The sequence below is a fragment of the Malaclemys terrapin genome, chromosome 2 (genome assembly GCF_027887155.1).
Source record: "Malaclemys terrapin pileata isolate rMalTer1 chromosome 2, rMalTer1.hap1, whole genome shotgun sequence".
In the NCBI taxonomy this organism is placed as follows: Eukaryota; Metazoa; Chordata; order Testudines; family Emydidae; genus Malaclemys; species Malaclemys terrapin.
Window position 1 is genome coordinate 252,298,433 of NC_071506.1, and position 14,996 is coordinate 252,313,428.

Sequence of the window (14,996 nt, forward strand, 5' to 3'; positions counted from 1 at the left end):
CTCCTAAGACATGACATTAAACAAGCAAACAAACAAACAGCTCAGCCCCTCCCGAAAGCCTGCAATAAGGGGAGTTGCATTATTATTGATTTTACTGTATTTGCTTTGCACTAGCATGGTGTATATATATTGGCTCTCTGTGGTTCTTCACCCTTTCAGGAAGGCAGCGAAGATGCTGGGCAAACAGCACAGTCCAAAGTACCTAAAGAAGATCCAGCCTCATCCCGGGCACCACTGCCTGTCACAGCATCTGCCACAAAGGACGAGGAGGAAGAGGAAGGAGACAGAATAATGGCAGAATTGCAGGTATGCATATTGAGTTGCACATGGATATCCATATACAGTCTCACTCTCTTCTACAGACCTTGCTTCTGTTCTTAGCTAGGATCACAAAGGAAAATGAGCGTGGTGGTCTCACCCAAATACCCTTTGTGAATAAATATCCACATAACACAACCACCACACTGTTCTGGCCTGGAAAAGCAGGGTTTTTGTGGCTCATTATTCAGGGGTATTGGCACTGCTGTTGGACAAATCCTCTTTGACAGATACACAAATCGGTTTGCTGTGCTGTACATATTCAATGTGTTCAGCATTGACCTGAGAAGAGACGCTCACTCCATGGTCTTTCGTTTTGCAACAGGTGGAACTGTTTTAGATCACTGACAATGACACTGTAGTAAAAAGCAAACATTAAAACTGCAGTCAGTGAGTTTCCAGTGTTTCCGAGCTACATACTCTATATCAGTGGTCACTAACCTGTCAATCACGATCGACTGGTTGATCCTGGAGCTTTGGCCAATCGATTGCGCTCTCCGGGCTGCTAAAAGTCCGGCAGGGCTCAAAGGTTACGTGCCTGCCATAACCCCATGCCACTCCCGGAAGCGGTTGGTTGCTGGCACTTCTCTGCGGCCCCTGGGGGAAGGGGAAGGGTGAGGCGGCTCCAAATGATGCCCCCGCCTCCAGCATTGTCCAGAACTGCGAGGGTGGTGCTTGCAGGCACGGAGCTGCCTCACCCCCCCCCCCCCTTTTCCCCAGGAGCCATGCGCAGAGACGTCCCAGCAGCCAGCCACTTCTGGGAGCCGCCTGTGGTAAGCGCCTCCCAGACAGAGTCTGCACCTTGCACCCCCTCCTGCATCCCAGCGCTCCCTCCCAGACCCCGAACCTTCTCCCACACACCAATCCCTCGCACCAAACTCCCTCCCAGAGCCCGCACCTCTCACCCTCTCCTGTACCCCAACACTCTGCACCAGCCTGGAGCCCCCTCCTGCACCCAAACTCCCTCCCAGAGCTTGCACCCCTCTCTCCTGAACCACAACCCCCTGTCCCAGGCTCAGCCAATGCTCAACCCAACAGTTGAGAATGTTACACTGATTTTTGACAATCCCTGAAGGATTTTGGATCTATAAACCACAACTGACAATAATAAAAAGTAAAACTCATGAAATGTCCAGTGGATTCTATGAGATTCTAGGTGCAGTGTGACCATATGATGCCTGCACCCAAACTCCCTCCCAGAGCTTGCACCCCTCACTCCTGCACCCTAACCATCTGCACTTGGCTCAGCCCGGAGCCCCCTCCCACACCCCAACCCTCTGCCTCAGCCTGGTGAGAGTGGGGTAGAGTGAGTGATAGAGGGAGGGGGGAATGGAGAGAGCAGGGCGTGGCCTCGGGGAAGGGGCAAGGGAGATCCTGGATTGATCTTAAATTCAAAAAGTGATCTTGTGCGTAAAAAGGTTGGAGACCACTGCTCTATATGGTACTGTCTCCATACTATGGTAAGAGAAACAGGTTGAGCAAATGGGGGGTTGGTTTAGGGTTAGGACAGATTGGGTTATGTAACAATACATAGGCTCTATGGAGCACTTCAGGTATTCAAAAGCACTATACAGAATTATCTAATCAATCCACTCAGCAGTGGGTATAGTATGTCCTTAAAATGCTTCTAATACACGAGACAGGCCTGCCAATTGATAGGCATCTTGGGTGACCCTCCCACATCCTGCCTCTCACACCGCTCAGGCATCAGCCACTGGCATCTTAGATAGCTACGCTGCAGGCAGAGCAGTTTTTTCCCTGCAGTGTTTCCTTCTGGCCACCAGGGGCTGCTGTGGCACTGGGTCTATAGGCTGTTAGGTTGCCTCTCCTCCTCTTCCTGTCTCTCTTTAGGCAGCCCAGCTGCCCAATTGCTCTTCCTCTGATAGGCTGTGAATGGGAGGGTTAATGGGGACAAGGATAATATAGGGTTTGGAAGGAGGGTGTGAAGGGAAGTCAGAGTAAGGGTACTGAAGAGGAGGATGTCAGACAATATCTGCTAGGGCTAAACATTTTTAAATCAGGTCCAGATAACTTGCACCCAAGAGTCCTGAGAGTTGGCTGAGGTGATCTCTAGCCCACTGACGTTAATTTGTAATAAATCTTGGAGTCCCGGGGAAATTCCAGAGGCCTGGAAAAATGCTAATGTTGCGCCAATGCTCAGAAAGGGCAAATGGGATGACCCAGTCAGTTAGCATGATACCAATCCTGGGCAAAATAATGGAAAAGCTGATATGGGATTCAATTAAAAGAATAAAAAGATAGGAATACAATTAATGACAATCAATGTGATTTTATGGACAATAGGTCTAGTCAAACCTGATTTCATTCTTTGAAGAGATTACATGTTAGATTGATAAAACTGTAAGGAGTTAGACTTTTTTAAAGGCATTTGGTTTATTACTGCACAACATTTGGATTTAAGAAACTGGCACTATATGGTATCAAGAGAGCACACGTTAAATGGATTAATACAAAATGAAAACAAAGTTTGAACTGGAAAGTTGCTGTGAAACAGAATTGTGGTCCTCCACACAGCTCTCATAACAACTAGCTAACTGACAGATCTCAAAAAATAGTTGTCAGTGGGGTATCATCATCAAGTTGGGGGTGTTTTTACTTGGGTTCTTTAGGGATTCGTACATTTTCATTAATGATCTGGAAGTAAATATAAAATCAGGCTGATAAAATTTGTGGATGACATAAAGGTTGAGTGGCAAATAATGATGAGGCAATGGCAATCATGCAGTGTGTTCTGGATACTTGGTGTCTGTTAAACCAAAATGTGTTTTAATAGAGATAAATGCAATGTTTTACATCTAGGAACAAGGCATGAAGGCCATACCTACAGAATGGGCAGCTGTATCTTGGATAGCAGTGACTCTAAAAAGGATTTGGGGGTCCAAGTGGATAAGCAAACAGAACATGAGCTCCCAGTGCAATGTTCTGGCAAAAAGGGCTAATGCAAGCCTTGATTGTATAAAGAGGGGAGTGCTGAATAGGAGTAGGGAGGTGGTTCCACCTCTGTAAAAGGCATTAGTGAGGCTAGTACTGGAATAATGCAGTCAGTTTTGGTGTTCATATTTGTAAAAGAATGTTGAAAAATTGGAGAGAGAGTGCAGAAAAGAGCCCCCAAAATTACTTGAGGGCTGGAGTAAATGCCTTAGTGAGAAACTTAAAAGAGCTCAATCTGATTAGTTTATCTGAGAGACAACTGAGAGGTGATGTGTATACTGAGTCCTAAAGATCCATGCATCTGAAGAAGTGGGTTTTTTACCCGCGAAAGCTTATGCCCAAATAAATCTGTTAGTCTTTAAGGTGCCACCAGACTCCTCGTTGTTTCTGAGTCTTAAAGAGCTCTTTAATCTAGCAGAGAAAAGCATAACTGGAAGCTGAAGCCAGACCAAAGCAAATTAGGTACAAATTTTGGCAGTGAGGGTGATTAACCATTGGAACAAACTCGCAAGGGAAGTGGTGGATTCTTCCTCTATTGATGTCTTTCTGGAAGATCTGCTTTAGCAAAACGTTATTGGGCTGCATGCAGGTGTAATTGGATGACAATGAATGGCCTGTGATATACAGGTCAGAGTAGATCGTCTAATGGTCCCCTGTGGCCTTAAACTTTATGAATCTAAGTAAAAAGAGGGATCTATAAAGAGAACTTTGTTTAAAAAAGAAGAATACTGGGAGCGTCTGCTACAGTTCTCCACTATGAGTTTCCTGTGTTTATTTATAATTTGGAAAGGGAGTAACAAGAGAGAGACTAAGAGGGGAAGGATGTTATATTGGAGGAAGTGCCTGACTGTATCCAGTAATTTAGTGCTATAAATTGCATGATAGTGAGATAAATTAATTATATAGTTACCACAATACTTGCCACACCAATATCACTTCCTTACCTGCAATGGTGTAATTAATTCTCATTGCCACTCCCTCCCTGGCATGCACCTTTCCTCCACAGCACTGCTGATTTACCTTACTGATAACGCAGTGGGCAAGTACTTGTCAGGAGAACTCCCAATGTGCTACACCAGGACTTGCTGTCGGCATTGTGCACCTGTACATTGTACATCTACTGGCAATAATGGCCTTTAGCCTCCTCTTGAACTAGGAGCTAGTGGGAGAGCTGGGCTGGACCCCCCCCAAGGAATTAGAGAGAAGCCAGCTCTGCTCAGTAAGGTAGAGGTCTTGAGAGCCCACACTCTGTGGTGCAGTAGGAGGAGGACTTAGTAGCAGACCCATGCTCCTAGGACTTGACTTATACCAAAGCATTGCTGCAGGAGGAAAATATAGGGTCCATAGGCCCTGAGGAACCTGAATTCCTTAGACCTTGGAGTATGGTTGCTATAGTGTGGCTGATACCTGAAGAACCCACAGCCTAGGGTAGGCCAGGGCCTGGAGTGCTGGAGAGGAGCTGGGGGCAGGGAAGGGGAGAGAAACACATTTTGGGGCACTGAGGACAGTGACAGGATCCAGAGAGCTCAAGCACATGATTGGTGGGGACCATAGCAGACTAGAAAGAGGATGGTAGTTCAGGAGGGAAAGAAACCGGGGATCTGAAGTAACGGAGAGAGAGAATAGCAACAAGAAGTTTAAGCCAAGACCTGCATGAGGGCAACATCACTGTCATATGTACATACCAAACATGTACACCAGAGATGCTGTCCCCTGTGTTACCATGTGCAATGCAGCCCTGCGTGGCATTTCCACGCCCCTCCCCTGACTTGAACTTGTGTTCAGTTGCACTTCACTGTATTTACTATTCATTAGCATAGGCTTTTCTGTGCCTCAGCCCACACAGTGGGTTCACATGGCTGTGTGAATTCATCAGGCTTTTTTGTTGCCTATCTTAAAATCACCAGCAGGTTCCCATAGGTTCCATGTTTGCGGATAAAACACACATGTGGCCAGGTTTAAGAGTTTTGTGGCAGTGGAAATGCCGTTCGTTCGGCCCTGTATTGGGTCCTGACGGAATGAGTGGAAAATGAGAACGCTGGGGTGTTTATGTGGAATTTTATACTTCCGTTCTAGTTGGTTGAATGCCCAAACCCTACCCACCCGCCACCATTTCCTTATACATGTTACAACTGAGCCTGTCAGCAGCTTAGCTGATAAAATGCATTTCTGGGGGTAGAATTTGCAGGCTGGCCAGGGGCTGACAAAACAGCATTACTCACCTCTTGGAAATGGAGCTCATTACCCATATGTGAAAAGTGTTTTGGGCAGTAAGGGGGAGTCAGATGCTTAGGGTGTCTCTATAGTGCTTATTATGCTAGCAGGGCTTGTCCTAGTGCTAGAAAAACAGCTGTATAGACAGCATGGCTCAGGCTGGAACTTAGGCTCTCAAGGTCACTCCCCTTTCCCTCCCCTCCAGGCTTCAGTGCCCGAGCCACAACATCAACAGAGCTAGCATGAGTCCTGAGAGCACGGCTCTGTGGACCCAGGATGGAAGGTCTGTTCCCTGATGCAGTGCAGCCATGTCCTTAAGGCTCTTTCTCTTGCAGTGGGCCTCTTTAGTTGAAAACTTAGTTTTATGTCAGATGCTGCAGGTTTAGGCTTAAGCATACAAGTTAAAGACAGGGATGCTGAGAAATGAAATCATTTCATTAAGGACAGTCTTGTGGTTATGACATGGGTTTGGGAGCTGGGTTTTTTGTCCCCAGATCTACCAGGGTCTTCCTGTTTAACCTTCGGCAACTCTTTTCACCGCTGTGTGCCACAGAGTCCCCATCTGTAAAATGGGAATCAGCAGACTAACAAATTCATTATTTGTAATGCAGTTTGAGCTTCCCAGCCTACCTAATCTGAAAATAGCATTGCACTCAGACATTCAGGGCAGTAGCGGGAATAAATTAAACCTTGGTTTTTGTTTTGCTGATCATCTAAATTTCATACTTTACAAAATTAGTGACAGTAGGTACCCGTTTTCAATGTTCAAATGAATACCCTCTTTGAAGCAGAACTACTTTGGGGATGTCTGTCAAAAGCCGACAGGGTGTCCTGCTAACTTGCAGTATTTTAATTCCTTAGGCTTTTCAGAAGTGCTCTTTTATGGATGTAAATTCAAACAGTCATGCTGAACAGTCCAGAAATGACACACATGTTAAAGACACAAGGCTTGGCGCTCTAATACACCACAAGGACAAGAAGGTAACAAGTGGCACTTACAAACATGACACCGACTCTTCGCCTAACCTTCTTTCCTTGCTTCAAGACTAATTTTGTGTCATGTGTGTCCTTTCCTCTTTAACCCTGTCCCAGTGGCTTATTTGCTTTTACCCTCGAGGCTGGCAGACAGGAGTTATATTTGTGCATGTGCCCAAGTTGAGGGGGGTCAGCTCATCGTTAACATTTACATGATTTCTGGTTGAGGAGAGCTTGACAGACTCATTTTATAATACACCACCACTGCCCAGTGGAGTGGCGAGGCCTAAGGATTAAAACCCACATCCCAGGTGGCAGCTTAGAGCATTTTCACTAAGTCAGAGTGCCAGTCACCTGTGTTTCAAAGGTGCTGAGTACCTCTAAGTGTCATTTAAATCAGTGGAAGCTAGAGGTGAGCGCCTCTGAAAACTGGGCTCTGAAGGCCTAGTTTTGCCTTCAGCACTGTTTCTCTCTTTGGTCCCAACTCGTGAAGCTGCAGCAGCAGATAGTGTAGTACAAATCTTACATCACATGACAAGTGAAGTGAGATTTGCAATATCTTGAAACAACATTGAAGCTCAAGGGGAGCCTTTCACCCTGGCCTTTGGCTTTCTCCAGTGCACGGATAAATCCTGAGGTTGAGTGTAACAGAAGACTTGGGGAGGGGTAGGGGGAGGGGGGGTTTATAGCCAAATTGTCAGATTTCTTTGACAGTGCAAATTCAGCGTTGAAAAGGCCCGATGATTGTACTGTCACCCAGCAGCCTGAGTCAGCACTCAGCTATTGCACATTTTCTAAAGTATAGTGCAAACATTTTTTCCAAACAACTGACTCAAAAATACTGCTCAATATTCTAATAATGGTTGTGACAACCACAAACTCCTAGCAATTAAAGTAAATTGAGCTTACATCTTGCATGACATTCACTGGCACCTTTCAATCCTATGGAGCCTAACCAACTGGTATACAGACTATACAAGTATCCCTTCATTTCCTAGATGAAGTGCAGGGCTGTTTAACAATGCCTAGCGACACTATACCAAAGTTTGGAACAGGCAGTGTAAAATGGAAAAACTGAAAATCCAGGGAAATGGGGTAGGTAGAATGTAATCAGTTGATGTGAAATGCAGCCAGAGCCCCAGCTGTAACCTCCCCACTCTTACAAAAAGTGCCATTAAATATATTGGGCCCCAATTCTGAGAGCCCTTTATTGTAATGGGAGCTGAAGGCCCTCAGCAACTTGCAGGTCTGGGCCCTTAAGAAACAAGAGCTGACATTATTTCTGACATACAAACCATTATGTGAAATGTGACTGGAGTGTCACACTGAACTTTAATTCTTCTCTGGCTTTGATTGTTTTGCATGATAATTCCTCCCTGTTCAAACCATTCAGTAGTTTCAGTGTCCTCCATGCCTAATCTCTGTTAGTGCTAACAAACTGTGAGCATGTTGAGTAAAGATTTTAAACTATGAACCTAGCCCACTGACTTTCTTCTTTCTGAGCTTTATATATAATACTGAGAAGCATGCATTAAGAGACAGGGTGCACTTGAAGTCCATTAAATGATTTCAATTAAGTTCCTGTACCTTTACTCTAATGCATTCTCTGTGTTGGAGACTGAATTTCATGACTGATAGTTTGCAGCTTGGAAGCAGCAGTTGTTGCTGGTATAAATATATTGTTCTTTTGATGTATTTGAACCATTTTTTTTATTCACACTTTTGTCCTGTCAATACTTTTACTAAAAATCTGATTGTAAAATGGTTATTTTACATCAGTTATAATCAAGTTGCCTCTTCACCCCCAGTGCCCACAGCAAAAACCATAAGTAACAACAAAGCAATAATGAAGGGCAAGTCTTCTCACAGGGATTTGTCACTCTGCTGCAACAGAAATATCTGCTCTTTAACACAAACCAAAAAAAAAGCTTCCTTGCCCTCCTGCTTACTGCTCTGAAGTATTTATTGTCTGCACGGTTCCTCACTTCAGAGCCTCCCTGGAAATGTGTCTATATAAACTGGACAGTTAAGAGAATCACTTTAAGACCTGTGTTGCTGGTAGCAGTTAACATTTAAGGAAGGTAACGAACTACTAGATGAAGTCACCATGTGCCTAGAGGATTTGTTTCTTTAAAGAAATAGGTTGAATTTTAGTTTCTGGGTTTTTCAGGGTGTTAAATACTTCACTTATTTAGTGCTTCACTTAAGCACCATTCTTATCTGTAGTAGTCACTTGTAGAATGACTTTGGTATGGTCAGACAGCAGTTACATTAACACAGATCATCACTTTCTAGACAGGAGGAATATTAGAGGCAGTTAGAAAACAGCTGTTTACATTTCAAAGCTTACTTTCAAGATAAGCCAGACTGTATCATGGTGACATTGAGAAGGGAGCAGGGATCAGTAATTTGTCCATGGTAATTTTTCAAAAAAATTGAGTGACTGAATGACATAACCCCCCCAATGTCAGTCACTAAGTACGGTAATTTTTTTCAAGTGTCCATTGTGCAACATGGTGGTGCCGACCCCTGGAAGGGAGGTGTAACAGAGACAGTCCCAATGAGCCTACAGGCTGTAGGGACTATTAATATTCACAGTTACAAATCAGTCCCTTTGGCGTGGCTGTCAGCCTCCCTCACTTATGGTTTGATTTGTTCCCAACAGATCTTAGTCAAATACTGTATCTAGTTCAAGTGTCAGTCTTATGCAAACTAAGGAATTTTTGAAATCTGGTGTCTAAACAGGTCACGGTAAAACAATGTTAGAGATAAGATAACTTGGGCTTTTGCACAGCACATTCTGAAGACCTTATAAAAAGAACAGTCTTTGGTTAGAGTACATGTTGGGCACATGCATAGTTCTGTGCAGTGATATATTGTACTACCAGAATTTGGAATTTTCCCATGAAGAAGTACAGAAATCAGAAGACTATTATAGACATGGCTGTGCAGCAATGGACAGAGCAGTGAGGTCACAAGGTCTTCACTTCCTCTGAGGATATGGTGATTAATTGGAGAAAAAAATCTTTGCAAGTAACAACTCTGATTAACTAAGTAATCCAACTTTCCCCCTTAGGTATATGGGGATACAACAAGATTTCCAAAAGATAGTGACCACCCTAAGGAGAAGAGGGAAGGGAAAACTGAAGACGAGATGAGTTCTGATGCTTCCAGCATATCTGAAAATAAAATTGGCTTTTCAATGAATGACCATTCTGTATTCAGTAAAGATTTGTTTGTAGGGAATAGAGACTATTCCAACAAGAACCCCCATAATATCAGCACAAATTTCTCTGGTGTAAGCTTGCCAGAAAATGACAGAAGAAAAGGGGGTCAAGATGTCTTAGGAGTGCATTATCCAGCTATTGAAACTGGAAAACAAAAGCTGAACTATGGAATATTGAGACACCCTGATCACAACATGCCTCAGAACAAACCAGTAGAGTGTGCAGACAAACGTGTCCCAATCAGCAACGTTTCACCTCTTGTCCGGCAAACAGAGTTGCAAACTCAGGAGGCTTCCAGGTCACCACAGGAGCAAGAAATGCCTGTAATTGACTACAGTCAGGTTGTGCTAAGGCCTAAAGTATCTAAAAATACCAATGTAAACTATATTGAGGAGACAGAGTCTCCAGCTAGCTCTCCAATTGAAGACCAACCAACAGACAACATTGCTTTTATGATTACCAAGACAACTGTCCAGGTTCTGTCAACTGGAGAAGTTCATGATATAGTAAGCAGGAAGGGAGGAGATATACAAACAGTTAATATAGATGCCAAAAAGGACAAGACATCCCAACAAGGTGTACTAGAGAGTACAGAGAATGAAGAACCAGTAGTTTGTCTGGACAAAAAACCAGTCATCATCATCTTTGAAGAACCAATGGATATTAGATCGGCTTATAAAAGACTTTCAACCATATTTGAAGAATGTGATGAGGAGTTAGAGAAAATGATGACAGAGGAGAAGATAGAAGAAGAGGAGGAGGATGAAGAAAATGAAATATCTGAAATCCCTGTGATACAGAATGAAGCACTGCAGACAATTAATAATGGAAGAGCTGCTACAGTTTATTTAGAAAATCATGGGCTTGAGCAACAACATGAATTTAAACTTCAGTCTCATTCTGACTCTACAGAAACAAAAACTCCTGAGGAACAAGACATAGCAAAGACCGGTTTTAAGAAATTTAGTCAAATTTATGGTCTAAATTCAGAAGTGAAGCTGGATTCTCCTGATCAGTTTGGAAGCAGGCAGGATGCTAAGAAAAAATTTAAATTTAAGTTCCCTAAAAAGCAGCTGGCTGCTCTGACTCAAGCAATACGTACAGGGACCAAAACTGGGAAGAAGACCTTACAGGTGGTGGTTTATGAAGAGGAGGAGGAAGAAGATGGGACTCTAAAGCAACACAAGGAGGCCAAAAGATTTGAAATTACAGGGTCTCAGCCTGAGGATATTACCAAAGATAGTTCTGGCAAGGAAGATCCCATTCCTGAGACGTCGGCACAGAGCTCTAGGACTGATGAAATTCGAAAGAATACGTACAGGACTCTGGACAGCCTTGAGCAGACCATTAAACAGCTAGAGAATACCATCAGTGAGATGAGTCCAAGATCTGTCCCTGAACCTGCATGTGGCTCTGTAAGAAGCAGTGCCCCCTATTCTTCCCATATAACACAAGAGGCTGCACCCAGAGAACTTGTAGTATTGGACGAGAGCCATGCTGGTGCAGAATCCCCTCCGTCAATCCTATCAGCTTCACGTAAGGTACCTTAGTAGGAGAAATCAAACTCCAGCTGCTTTCTAAAATCTGCAATAATCACCATTAAGCAAGAGGTGTCTTATGATTTGTTTGCTTCTTTTCAGGTGGCTTGTTTGGTCTGCCCACTAGGTGTCTAACAGCTAATAGATTGTTTTACCTCTGCTGCTGTTTGGTGATGGGCAATGCAGGGAAGCTGGGCCAATAATCTGCTGTGTGAAATGAGAAATGACACTGACATTAAATCCAGTTTGATCAGTAGTTGAGCAGATTCCTCCATTTGATTCTTGGAATTAACAAGAGTGGTGTGGCTCGTGACGTGAATCTCTGATGTTTCCCCTGCATGTAGTTCTTTGGCTTCTCACACAAAGCTTCTTTGCGCATGGTGTGTGATTCCCCTTTTTAAATGCACTCATATTTACTACTGATTTCCTTGTCTCTCCTGTGTCTCTACAATCCTTTCAACAGGGCTCAAGCACCACTTCACAGACCAGCAGGATGCCAATACCCATGGCTACAAAAAGTAGACAACAAGGAAGCCTGGATAAAGCAGGCAGACAGCACAAGCTACAGGATCCACGCCAATACAGACAGGTAGTTTTACCCTAAACCAAATCTTTGGATGGACATTTAAAGCTGTTTTAAAAAAATGTAAGTCAAGTCACTGACGTAGAGTCTACCAAATAATCAATTTCTTCTTTCAAATGTGATCTAACTAGACATCCTGGATCTTGGGGGCATGAAAATCTCTTTATGATCCTTATTACACTTTCATCATACTTTGCATGCCTGCAATAAAACATCTGCTTTTTACTCCACTGTTCAGCTTAGGATGCCATACCTGTTTACTTCCCTTTGGTAAATGTCATTAATCAGGACAGCTAGGAAATCCTCTGTTCAAAGCGTTTTAAAGGAAGCGACGGATACTAACCTATGTGTTTAATGCAGCGGTTCTCTAACTTCATTGCACCGCGACCCCCTTCTGACAACAAAAATTACTACACGACCCCAGGAGTGGGGACCGAAGTCTGAGCTTGTCGCCCCAGTTGGGGGGCGAGGGGCAGGAGGGAGGAGGGACAAAGCCCAAGGGCTTCAGCCCCAAGTAGGGGGCATGTAACCCGAGCCCTGCTGCCCAGAGATGAAGCCCTTGGGCTTTGGCTTTGTCCCCAGGCAGTGGAGCTTAGGCTTCAGCTTCGGTCCTGGACGCCAGCCCTGGCGACCCCATAAAACAGGGCTGCGACCCACTTTGGGGTCCCAACCCAGTTTGAGAACCTCTGGTTTAATGGATTGCATTAGATGCACATTAACGCTCCATCCAAATGTTTCCATTCTCATGTTAACAATCCTGAAGCATGACCAAAGTAGTAAATAGTCCGTAGGTTGATGTGACTTCTCGCACAAGCTTTGTTCTCGCTCTCTTCGCACTCTATGCATTCTTTGTTGTGCACTTTGGGGATTCAACCAGGTCCAGTCCACAGCTGCAAGACTTAGCTCAAGCCTTGAACTGTTAATTCTTATTTTCTGTAGGGCTGTTTTCCCAGGCCCTGTTTACTTATGTTACTGGCTTTCTGACAAACTGTCTCCTGCCATCTTTATTTACAGGCTAATGGAAGTGCTAAGAAAGCTGGTGGGGACTATAAGGCTACTTCCCCTACCCTACCTGCTTCTAAGATCCCTTCTTTTTCTCCCACCTCTGGGAAAAGCAGCTCTGTGCCTGCTTCTAGTGGTGACAGCTCTAACCCTCTTAATCCACCTACTAAAACATCCATTCCTTCCTTTAACCTTCTGAGTCCTCAAACAGGTCGCACTGCTCACTCTACCTCCCTAATTCCTTCGGTCTCTAACGGCTCCTTAAAGTTTCAGAACCCCACTTACACAGGTAAAGGTCACCATCTTTCATTCTCACTACAGACTCAAAATGGCCGGCCATCCCCCCCTTCCTTCTCCTCTTCCCCCCCTTCGTCTACCTCTCCCACTTCACTGAACCAAGGCCTGAAGAGCATCAGGACAATCCATACACCTAGCTTCACCAGCTACAAGTCACAGAATGGAAACGCCAGCAAACTCACCTCCTCAGCCAAGGAGACCGCTTAAAGTCTAAACACTAGTGTGTGCAACTTCACCACGGCTTCTGTTAATTATCAATGAATCCGCAACTAATATTTTAGCAAGAGAATGTATCATTTTGTTTTATTGTTTGAGACTTAATATTAAACATATGCTAAGTACTGGATTAATACAATAGACTAGAGTGAAGCTGTTTTGTAAAACTTTGTTGCTGTTAATGATAATAGAGCATTTTCTTTCTGTATCTAGCACCTGTTACAAAAAGTGCAGAAGGTGTGTGAGAGTGAACTGTGTGTGTATGTGCGCGTGTGTGTACACAGAAATGTAGAGAGCATGGAAAAAACAATGTATGGTTCCAGAAATTTTAGTAAGTTGTTTTGTATAAAGCTATTTTCATTATGGGGACTACAAGTGAACAGAGATATACTAAAGTGTGATTACACACAAATGTAAAACTGAAACGAAAATATTTTTTTCTTTTCTTTTAGTGTTATTTAGCTTTGTTACAGATTTCTATTTTTCTCAACAAAACATCATGGTTCCTTTCAATATCTTTTTGCCAAAACATTTTGATACTATTATAATGTACATTTGAAAGTATTATGCTGGACAGTAAACCTCTACACAAGAAACAGAGTAAGACTGGTATTAGTGTGTATGAGGTAACTTAACATATTGCACTGCCATTCAAATTATATTTAATAATTTGCCAATCCAAAAAAAAATAAATTTTGTTTTTACATAACTATTTGCTCATTACTTTTATTCTTCGCTAAATCCACCATTATTCTTTTGTTTTAGTGAGACCTGGTAACTTGTATTGCAGTGTGGATTTTAAGATGTACACTTCTGTACTGTTATGTATACTGGCAACCTTTTGTACATATCTATAAATATATATATAAATACTGTATGTGGCTGGGCACAGAGTAGTTTTACTACACCAAAATTAATTTTTATGCATGCTTTAAAGCTATATATATGGGGAGAGGTGAATATTGAGCAAATGGAAAAGAGCAAAAAGTTTGCATAGTTAGTGTTTTTGTAAATAAATTTGTTTAACACCATAATGTAATATACAGAACTATGCTAAGCAAAGAACTTTACAAAAATAAAGGGCTGCATGCTATGGTTTTGTATTTTGTCACCAATAACTTTTACAATGGTTCCAACTCAAATGGTTGTTCAAAAACTTTACTTTTAATGTAAACAGTCTGACATAATGAGTAAAATTGTAATTCTTTGAGATTTGGACTTGTACCTTCTAATGCCATTGAAGAGTTACCCGGCCAAACAGCAAAAGAGGAAACCACCCTTCTCTAATTAAAAGGGACTGTCTCCTCCTCTTTCTATTTGGTTTCTTATGTCTATTATTCTTTTTCAACAACAGAAAAACAAAACAAACACAAAATATCAAGTTGCTGTTACTCGAGGCTGAAATCTGGAGGCCCTGATCCCTTACACACACACAGGTTCATGGAGTCCCTTGCAGCAGTAATATTGTCAGTGGAAGCCTTCTGTCCAAGACTTCAGTAATCACACCAATATCTATGCAAATACCTGAACCAACTCTGGGTCAAGTAGAGCTGCTCTGGATTAGAATTGAGACTGCAGCAAGGCTTGTCAACATGATGGTTAGTCAGCGCTGCCTTTAAAGAAACACCCCCTGCCTTGTGTAATGTTACTTTGCAGACAAGGACATAAGCAGCT

General features: G+C 43.1%; 1 protein-coding gene across 11 annotated transcripts in view; it reads left to right on the forward strand.

The window, feature by feature from the left end:
- The window catches only part of KIAA1217 (KIAA1217 ortholog), a 259,459-nt gene extending 245,044 nt beyond the window's left edge, over positions 1 to 14,415 (forward strand). For 6 of the 11 annotated variants that reach the window (XM_054020697.1, XM_054020698.1, XM_054020701.1 and 3 more), the window contains 5 exons: positions 160 to 306; positions 6,346 to 6,465; positions 9,536 to 11,227; positions 11,688 to 11,813; positions 12,822 to 14,415. In XM_054020697.1, coding sequence (XP_053876672.1) covers positions 160 to 306; positions 6,346 to 6,465; positions 9,536 to 11,227; positions 11,688 to 11,813; positions 12,822 to 13,313 — 2,577 coding nt within the window. In that variant the 3' untranslated portion in view covers positions 13,314 to 14,415. Of the gene's footprint in view, positions 1 to 159; positions 307 to 6,345; positions 6,466 to 9,535; positions 11,228 to 11,687; positions 11,814 to 12,821 lie in introns of those variants that run through there. The other 5 variants (XM_054020706.1, XM_054020707.1, XM_054020700.1 and 2 more) reach the window with 4 other exon arrangements.
- The last annotated feature ends 581 nt before the right edge of the window (positions 14,416 to 14,996 follow it).